This window comes from Taeniopygia guttata, chromosome 3 (assembly GCF_048771995.1).
Source record: "Taeniopygia guttata chromosome 3, bTaeGut7.mat, whole genome shotgun sequence".
Taxonomy (NCBI): Eukaryota; Metazoa; Chordata; class Aves; order Passeriformes; family Estrildidae; genus Taeniopygia; species Taeniopygia guttata.
In genome coordinates this window covers 58112340-58123139 of record NC_133027.1, presented here as the reverse complement: position 1 = coordinate 58123139, position 10800 = coordinate 58112340, and the positions used below count along the sequence as shown (strand labels likewise).

The 10800-nt window shown below is 40.7% G+C and overlaps 1 protein-coding gene across 1 annotated transcript; it reads right to left on the bottom strand.

Annotated features, from left to right (window-relative positions):
- Positions 1–335: 335 nt before the first annotated feature.
- Positions 336–8044, bottom strand: SOD2 (superoxide dismutase 2; the record flags this gene model as incomplete). Its single annotated transcript, NM_001245469.2, is given in 5 exon segments — positions 336–846; positions 2204–2383; positions 2988–3104; positions 6623–6825; positions 7989–8044. Coding segments are annotated over 5 exon segments (675 nt in total). The 5' UTR covers positions 8018–8044.
- Positions 8045–10800: the final 2756 nt, after the last annotated feature.

The window sequence follows — 10800 nt, the reverse complement described above, 5'->3', positions numbered from 1 at the left end:
CATGAAATGAGTATCACATGCTGTCATTCAGGCCCTATGTGAACAATTTGCCTGAGCCAGTACGGTAATCTCTGCCCAGATTCTGCTTCCAACACTCATGCATCAGTGTGATAAAAGACCTCACATAAGAAATGCAGGAAGGGGTAGAGATGACTGCAGACAGATCAGGCAGGCACAGCAGCACCTATTTCCCCTTTATAATTAATCTTTTTAACCTCTATGGAAGCTCTGCAGCCTGTAATACAACAAATTACGAAAGTCATTTTTCTCTTCCAACTTTTTTAAAATCAAGTAATTAGACCAGATATTACTGCAAATAAGTCTCTTGTAGACAGTTATAGAAGATTCTTCTTTTGAGTTTTATTTGTTTATAGTAACAGTAGCACATATTTCCACTTAGGTATTTTAGTGCAACAAGGAAATCCATTAAGCTTCAGCAAGGTGACCTATGTTTCTATATGCAATGGAACAGATTAAAGTGCCTCCCTTTGTTGCCCAACAGTTTAAAGCTTCAGAACTCTAAGTAAATACCTTTCACAGAATTAAACAAGCAGACACTTTGCTTGATTATGAAATGCTTTTGTTGGATGAGTGAAGTGCTTTCTGCGGTAGAACAATTCATTTGTAAGCCACAGGCACTACAAGAGTGGTATCAGAGTAGAACTGGTGACATTTTAGTAGTCTGTGCAAGAATTCCACTCTACTTTTTGCAAGTTGCATATCTTGAAGATACATTCTCCCAGTTGATCACATTCCAGATGGCTTTCAAATAATCAGGTCGAACATTTTTATATTGAAGATAATAAGCATGTTCCCATACGTCAATGCCTAACAAAGGAATGAGACCTGTGGAAAAATGAGGATAAATTTTGTAAATGTATGAAAACACATTTTACATGTAAAGTTTTATATTACATCTTCAAGTTGTACCCAGTTTTTGAGTATTAATCTGCAGGAAGACAAAGAGCTCTGCAGCAAACTGGTCCTTATTGCAATATTTTACAAAACTGTGCTCACACACACACACACACACACACACACACACATACACCATAAACTCAAAAGAGCTGCCTTGGGTAAACACATCTATAAATATTCTGGAACTGTCTTGAAAACATAGTCGAAACCAGATTAAGTCATTTTTGAAAGGTTTCTATCTTTTGCATAAATATGCAAGCACATTCATGAAAAATTATGTTATAAAGGTTTCTTGCTATGCCAGCTTGCTTCCTATACTTTAATTACAGGCTATTTGTTAAGTGCCTAATCACCTCCTTGCTTTTTTGCTGTAATACCTTTGTCACTGAATTTTTAACGGTAAATTTTCACAGGAGAGAGGGTGAAATTCACCCCCACTGTAATCTATGTTCCTATACTAAATCTATAATTTCTTTTCACCCTACTGATAGGCAATACACAGTCTGCTGGCAATACATGAAATTCCTTGCCCTACTCTATGAATTCTGCAGAACATGTCTTAAAGGTATCTGCAAAATTTGGACAAACTGACACTACAGGCAGATTCTTACTGGTCATGAGCTCTTCTCTCTGTGAAGGTGTCCAGCCTGCCACTACCACTTCCATGTCTTTCTAAGGAAGTCAGAATATCATGGAAAGAGACCACTGCCAGTACTACGCTGCTTGTCCAGCTGTAACACTTAACCACATCATAGACTAATTTGGTTAACACTCATTACTCTTATAAAGGAAGCAAATTATAGGGCTCCATTTTAAACTCAGTCTAGATAGGAACAAAAGTTATGATGTTCATCTTCCCCTCTCGTGTTTTTTCGTCCCCACTGACAGCGCTGTGAATAGCTCCTCTACCAGAGAAAAAAAAATCTGAAGGCAAGAGGCTTAATGTTGCTTGATATGTTCAAGCTATTCCAGTAACTCAGAATTCCAAGGAAGCTGAAGCTAAAATATTCTGCAAGCAAAAAGCACTTTCACAATATGGCACATCTTTCTTCCCTTGGATTAGAAGGACACTTAATGCTTCTGCTCTTCACAGTTTATAAGTCCTGCTTTACAAATGCTGCTCCAAAAAAGGAATTTTCACTTCTGCTAGAAGAGACATTTCGTTTTTCAGATCAATTTATCCATCAATTTCTTCTCAACATTGTTCACAAACCACTTTTCAGATGTCATTCACTTGTCTATCAAATCTACGTACACAAGCAGGGGGGAAGGAAAGAAACCTGACCTGTTGTTCCTTGCAAAGGGTCTTGATTTGCACAAGCTGCTATCTGTAGGCGCCCCTGTTCCTTGTTATAGCCAAGCCACCCCCAGCCTGATCCTTGAACACCAACTGATACAGCTGTCAGCTTCTCCTTGAAGTTTGCAAAGGAACCAAAGTCACGCTTGATGGCTTCCATCAATTCTCCTTTAACAGAAAAAAAGCACAGAAAGATCACAGGTATATAAACCTCAATCAATACCTCCCAAGTTTATCACAACAGCTTTTGTAATATCTATACTAAAGGGCTTTTACCTTCAATTGCAGGTCACTTTAGGTAATCAGTACTCCATCCTCCCCAAGGGGATTGCTTCCTTCAGGCTTTAACTGCTAAACTATCCCTATCCAAACTGGAGTGTAACTCCAGCCACTAGGCTGAGTGGGTCTGCAGCACATTTCTTCCCTTTCTGTGAACCGAGTATATATGGCAATTTAATCAGCATGGCTTTGTACAACTATTTTCTCTTATGAAGGTGGCAAGGGTATATACAGCAGTAGCCAGGTATTTTGCAATGTATACATAATCAGCTCTAGAAATTAAAAATACTTTGTACATTACTCATTTTTTATCCTTTTGGCTTACCTCCAACACCCCCCCCCCAATACCTCAGAATTTTGGTAACTGTCACATAGAAATGTGAATTAACTCTGAAAAATAAAGATCCTTTAGACTCCTTTAAAGAGAGAAAAGATCATCAATTCCACCTGTTAATTAAAACTAGTGCAATAAACCACTGTAACATGCACTAACCTTTGGGTTCCCCTCCTCCATTAGGAGAAAGGTTTGTCCAGAAGATGGTGTGATTGATATGACCCCCACCATTGAACTTCAGTGCAGGTTGAAGTGACACCTGAGTTGTAACATCACCTAAGGATACAGAAAATAAAACTACATAAATAAAAACATTATCATCACCATTACAGGCAGGAAGTTTCTACTAGGCCTCCACTGATATCCAAAATCTTTCTACAACATATAACGTGCAAATGGAAAACATAAGGTTTGTACTGTAATCCACATTTTAGACAGTCACAGACAAACCCTATTAAAGATTTATTATCTATTATCTTTGACCTTTTTTATGCTGTAATGTGATCTGTAATATTGCAGCTATCAGGCAGCCCATACTACACAATTAAGACCTACTGCCATTCTACAGCAGAATAAAGCAACAAGGACAGCCAGAACTTTTTGAGGACCCAGCAAATGTAAATTTGAAAACTAAGCATTTTAAAACTTCTTAAAATTTATAGGGCAAACAGCTTCTGCTTGAGAAAAGTCATTAAGTAAAGTGAGCACATACACAAAATGTTCTCCTTCCTACCTTTTGTTTCATTTGGGGTTTTTTTGGAGGGAGGTACTCACAGAAAAGTGATCCACATCATTTTACTATACATGATAGAATTCTGCATCTGAAACCAAGATCAAACAGCTCTGTACTTCCTCTCCCTCCACAAAATGCTGTATTCCTTAACGAATTCACTGGTGCTTTGTGTCTCTGAACAATGTTGCACCACCTCAAAACAAGTATTTTCATTACTATTTTGGCTTTTAAAAATACTGAAGCATTTCAAACGTTTTTAAAGCTTTTTCCACCACTCCAATACATTCTTTAGTAAGGAATCAGTGGGGGACCTGTTTTCTCCACTCTCAGGATTGAGTGGTAGAATTTTTCTGAGTCACCTCAACAACAAAGACATGAAGACAACCCTCAAAGAAGTAGTACACCTCAAAGCAGTAGCACATCTGTTACTAAGGCTTTAATTCAGGATTCCATGTTCTCAGCATTTCTTCACAACCTTCATAGAGGGGAACAGCACTGAAACAAAGCATCCAATGCTTTGTTTGTAAAGATATTATTTGCTGGATTAAGGTATCAGGTTAAGGATAAGAAGTCTCTCATGGCCGCTCAGATGGCATCTTTGAGACATTTGCCCTGAATTTTGCATGCCTTAATGACACTTTAAAGTTCATCCAGAGCATACAACATATAGCAAGCCAGAAATCAAAAAGTAACTTAGAAAGCCTTTAATGTGTTCATAGCTCTTTATTCCACCACTCCTTAGAAGAATCCATTCCTCAGGACCACTAGAAACCAGAGTTGGCATTTCACTATTGGCCTTAAACAGTATTTGGGCTGCTGAACTTTGCACTGGAAAAAAAAAAAAAAAAAAAAAAATTGAAAAGGGGTAAATTACCCTTAAGCTACAGCAAAAGTATACTGGAATTTATTGGTATAGAATCCGTGGACAAGTCAGTAAACCAAGACAAGAAGCTCAAAGGTGCTCAAGAGAGTAGTCAGCTCAGTTTCTCAGCTAAAGTCGTTTGTTTCCTTGTAAAAGTGCAATCACAGGTCAGATGATGGTCAAAGAAGAGCAGAGAAAACTATGGTAGGAACAAGCTTTCAATAAAAGTAAGATTCAAGTTCATATCCTTCAGTTAGCAAATCTTGCACATTTTGATGGGACAGTGTCAGGACCAGATTATGTTGAAACAATGTCCTGCACTGTCACAGAAATGTAAATTAATTTTCAAATGAACTGACAACATAAGCCAACAGGATGGCTTTGAGTTTTCTATGCAAATATAGATTACTGAAGAACATGTCAAAGATAATCTGAAGAGAATACATTACTTTCTGTTGCTGAACAAGAGACATTTTCTGCTGTCCAGAAAAGTTATTAGATAGTGATCAGATGTGCTACGTAACCCAACAATGATACACAGCCCAGGATTTTTAACTGTGCTCAGTTTTAGTATGAAAAAATAATGACAATATTGACAGAATGAGGCGGCAGTGCAGACTTTGCCCTGGTCTTAGAATCTCTTCTAATGAGGGTAAAAATACTGCACATAGTGTACTGAGATACCAATTAGGAAAAAAACAAATTAACAAACTGCACAATCATTAATATCACAAGTACTTACTTGTCTGCTTTGGTGTGAATGACCGCAACCAATAAGTAATCAATTTGGAAAATAATCTTTGCAGAATCCTTAAGGAAAAATTAATCTCTACCTCGAAGTACAAAACATTCAACAGCAAGTGATGAGATGCTATCAAAGGCTGTAATTCCTAAAAAATAACTCAAAAGGATCCACAACACTGCAGATGCTTCTGATAACCAGAAATTCTGCCTCCACTAGTGGCTGAACCTTACGTCATTTAACAGCACCAGGAACAGAAGCAGCAGACACACTATCTTCTTACACTTCAGGCTCCCTCCCCGTTGTGTTTGCATTAATTACATCTCCAGAATACACCTTTCCTGGATCTGCAACTGGCAGGGAAGTCACTCTTGATCACCTGATGCTTAATCGAATCTCATTAGTTCATTAATTCAGACTGTACAAGTTATTTTTAGGTTCACTGAAGTACTTGAAAAGCCCCATTCTCTATTCAAATACACTGGCAATTAATTATCAAGGAACACATGGTTCAGGTTTCCTCAGATATCAGCAATTCTAACTTTCACCGAAGTCCAAGCAGTTAAATTCCACTGTGAAGCCACTTTGCAAGCAGGAGTGAGTCTATATAGTAATCATTTCTTTGAGATAAACTGATACCTTTTAAGAAGATCATAGATCATCACAACAGAAAAAAAAAACCCAGAAAATATTCAACCTTCTTAAAAAGGCATACAAGTTATTTCACACACTTTTATCAGTCCAGCTGAAAGACTCAAAGTTTGGAAAAAACACATCTCATGTTTAAACGTAGCTCTGCTACATCTGCTAAGTTTTTGCAAAAGGCAGTGTATCTCAAATTTTGGGATCATAACAAAAAATTCCACAATGATTTCCTGCATATTTTCATGTCTCACATGGACTTGTCACTTACAAAACCCCTTAATTTGACCCAGTGATATAACTGACACCCAAATTCAGGTCTCTGTACTGTTGTGTTCTATACATTAACTGCATGTTTGTCTTACCTCAACTTGTAGGCAACTGAGATTATTTACCAAGACTGAGCAGAGCATGTGATGTGAAAACTATCAAGGCACGCAAATTTCACTTCATCTAATTTTGCTAATAACTTTTTATTGCAAAGTACTTATTCAACAAAATGACTGCTATTTCCTACTGACTCAGTCTTTATTCGGTTCAAGTTATTAATGGAGTACGGACTAAATCCACAACAATCAATAAATCTTCTAGTTTTACAGCACTACAGAGAACAAAATACATGCTTTTTACTTACATTTTATTTCCAATTATTGGCACCACCGAAGCTTCAATAAAAGATCATCCCCTAACAATATTGCAATGACATAACCCGAAACTTTTAAAAGAGTATATCTCACTTCTTTTTTTATTTTGTTCTTCTGTATCATCTACACCAACTAGGTTCCATTTCACCTGCAGATTGTGGAGATACAAACCTTTTGCCAGCGCCTCTTTGTACTTCTCCTCGGCAACGTTCAGGTTGTTCACGTAGGTGGCATGATGCTTGCTGTGGTGCAGCTGCATGATCTCTGCATTAATATGAGGTTCCAGAGCACCATAGTCATATGGCAAGTCAGGAAGAGTGTGCTTTTGCCTAGAAACCAAGCACCCCAAGGGTGCTACCAACTTGGCACTGCTTCTAGAAAACAAACAAACAAAAAAAAACCCCAGAAGTAGTCTTACTCAGTAAAACTTGGGCTTTACCAGTGAAATAGACTGCATACACTTCTATTTTGATCAGCTGCTTTAAGTACGTGGGGTGATAACTTCGCCAAAGAAATCAAATTTCCATTTCTCAAGAGTTTAAAGCAAGCATGCTTTGCAGCTTAACTGCAAAGATGAATTCACACAAAGGTCACACATACAGGGCTTTGCACTGTGAGGCTGCTGCTTCTCAAACCGAGCCTGCAGGCCACCGCAAAGACTCATGTATCCTCCCAAGCACTCACGTGAGGAAAAAGCAAGGATAGCAATGATGGTAACCTGATGACATTCAAAGCTTCACCTAATCTTTATTGATTAAAAATAGAAGCAAAGATGTCACCTAAGCGTCCTTCCCTCGCTATCGACAAGGTCCGTGCACTGGTAAGTAAAGACTGTAAGAGCTATAAAAGCTGCACAGTCACCGGGTTCCCAGGACTGACTGACTCCAGCATTCGCATGGACATGTGTCCCCTATCCCCACAGAGGCACCGGGAAACCACACGGGGCGTCACACCGCGATGCCCGGCACAGACACCGCGCAGGTTGTGTTACCCTTCCCTATTTTAACACCTGGCACTTGTCATGCGACACAAGGGCCACGACGAGAGGGGAATCGCCGGACCGGCAGGACGCTCAGCCCTGAGGCCCGCCGTCGTACCGCTGGTGACCTTGACATCAGCCAGGGACACACCGCCAGCAAAGCCCTCGGGACCACGACGAGCGGCCGGGCGCCGCGACCCCGGCCACCAAACCCAGGCGGGTTTGGCAGCACCGTGTCAGGCCACCCGAGCTCCCCGGCGGACGGCGCGGGCAGGACCTGAAAGCGCTCAAGGACGAGCGCCAGGAGCCCCCGCAAGGGCGGCGCCGACCCGGCGGGGCAGCGGGCAGGAGAGGAGCGCGACCTCCCCGCGCGTGAAATGGCGGGGGCAGACACCGAGGGGCGAGAAGACGACCCTCCCGCCGCCTCCTCCCCCGCTCCCGCCGTCCTGCCCCCGGCTCGGCGGCGGAGGGCGAGGGCGGCAAGGGCAGCAAGGCCACCGGGTCCCGCTGTGGGGCTCTGCCCAGCCCCGCGCCTTCCCCGCGCGGCGCAGCGCTCACCTGCTCGCGGCGGCAAAGCGGCGCAACATGGCGGCGTCTGCAGCCGGGCGCGACTCTCACGGCGCAGCCGCGGCCCGCCCGCCCCCGCCGCGGGGGCTGAGCCCGGCCGAGCCGCAGGTGACACACCCCGCGCTCACCCCAGCCTTCGAATTCGGGGAAATGCCATTTCTTAGCAATGGGTGTAGCTCGTCCTTATGAACGGAACGGCTCTAGAATCCTTATCGCAAAACTCAGGCCCGCCGTAGTTCCAGCCGAGGCGCGGCTGCCTCAGCGCCCCGGCGGAACAGCCGAAATGCCGCGCGGTGCCCGTGCCCCGCCAGGACACAGAAGCGCAGCAGAGCTCGCTTGGAAAGCCTGCAGCGCACTGACACGGCTCCGGCACCGCAGGGACCACCACCAACGCTACCGCTCCAGCTTTTGTCTACGGCTTTGCTGTTGTTGGTTCATTTCTATTCTTTTACCCATTTTTTTGACATCTTGTTTTCCCCAAACACGTGCTTTCCTGCATGTAGCAATTCAGCATCCTCTCTTGCTCATGAAAATCCTTTACCCAATTTAATGCAAATGAGTCCAAAGACCCATTAAAAACTGGCTCTCCAGCGAGGAGAAGCTCATCCCTCACAGTTAGGAGGCACTCTGCAGACAAGACAAACATTAGGTAGAATTTAAGTTGTGCGGAATTAATCTCTGCTACCACAAAACCTTTAGTTCTTCATACTTTGTCTTTCTAAATAAATACATATAGCCTTAAGATATTACAGCACCCATATTTAGCAGTCTGTAAAAATTCAAATGACAAAAACTCAGTGGGGGCTAAGCCTGAACAATTTTGTTGAGAATAAATAACCTCATCTTGCCAATTGTGAAGAACTCGATCTGGAAAGATCCACAAAGGGCATCTCAGGCCCTGGAAGACACAGTGCTTCCATCCCTCACTTCTCCAGGTATCCTAGAAAAGGACAGTAGTTTAGTTTCTCTGATGAGCCAGCAGTGCTCTTGCAGAATCTGAGCAGTGAGAATAGGTGCTTTAACAGCAACTAAGACATAAGGCAAATTGTCCAAAATCAGCAAGTTGTGTCTTCATCCCTGACTACTGAAAATACATTCAGCAAGATATATAGGTTATAACTAATTTTAAAAAGGAATATATTGTATTGATTGGATCAATAAAATGTCATTTTTTTTGTTAAAACAAACCAACTACATTCAGGATTATTAAGTGTCATAATACACACATTGCCAGACAAAACCAGGAATATAACAGGTTTTTGTAATTAGCATTAGCATATGCAGTATTACACTGCAGTGCACTCATGCGTGTAGCAAGAAAGCAAGTCAATTATGTAATTATATTATTACTTTTATTATTGACTGGCACAGTTGCTGGGTTGCTTTCTCATTTCAGGGAAAAAAAAAAATAACACAAAGCACCCCAGCCTGCTTATTTAGAAGACACCTTCTAAGCAGAGGATGACAAAGGGTATGGCTTGTCTTACCTTTTTATTTCCAAAAACTTAAAGTCTAATGGCATAAATTGTATTTCTGATTTACTATTTAAAAGGACCATACCATTTCAGAAAACAAAAACCTCATGTAAAGTCATTAATGTCCTGTAATATTTGACTGACTTAACTAAAACATCATCACCACCTGAGAGCTATGCCTTTTAATGACCACAGATTTCCTCACAAGGCTTTTTACCATCTGATCACTGTATTATCAGCATTTGAAGCTTCTTACAAAATACCATATTTTGCCATGTACAGGATCCAGAATGTACATATATCTATGTTACATAAGCAATATGATGTTAAGATCAAACAAAATTCATCATCATCAGGGACTTCTGTGATCTAAAAATTCCTTTGGGTGCCAGCTGCCAGTACCATTTTGTATAGGTGTTTGTCACTTCCCTTTCATGCATTCAACCACTCAACTGCCATTTTTCAAGCAATAAGGCCTGAAGCAACAATCAAAAAGCAACGAGGTATCACAACAGAATTTATACTTCCAGTGACCACTACCAAGTGATTTTAGAACATAGATGTGAATCCTATGAAATTAAAATAGCAGTGGTACTACCTATGGGTTAGCATGTTTCTAATACAGACAAGCATACCTGGTAGCATTTTAATTACATCCATTTGTCTGGACAATATTAGTGCAGATACTAATTTTTGTCACTTAAAAATGCTACCACAGAAGCCCTTCTATAAGAATTTACTGTAACTGTAAATTTAAAAAGTGTGCTCTATAACTTTTGATAAATACTCCTTTCAAATAAGTCTGCTTCCACAGCAAATTGCAAAGCAGTTAAGCTATTTATTATTATTTTAGTAGCTACCTATGCATTAATTTTATTAGTCACCTGGTAATTACAAGACGCATAAGTAGAAAAATGTTTACACTGGACTTAAGTCCACCCTAAGTACTTTTTTCCTAAGTCCACTAAGTACTTTTTTCTTACCTTGAACAGTGCTTTTTCATCTTCTTGCTCATGTGCTACCAACACTAAACTAGTAGAGGGAAAATAAACACCAGAAATCCAGGTTCTGAAATTCACAGCTCATTGCTACTGAGCAATAAAAGTATGTTGAATTAAAGGGAATTCTTTCATTGTCTGTACCTGTAAAGAAATCAGTTTTCTCAGGCAGGCATTTAAAAACAAAGTTATCCTGTTCAAAAGGATGAATTGCTAATTCCTTATGTTTTTTGTTTAATTTGTGCATTTACCTGTTAGGTACTTCAAGCTTTTGGGTTTACTTTGTCTTTTGAGGTTTTTTGTGATCATTAATAAGACCAGGTTCAAACT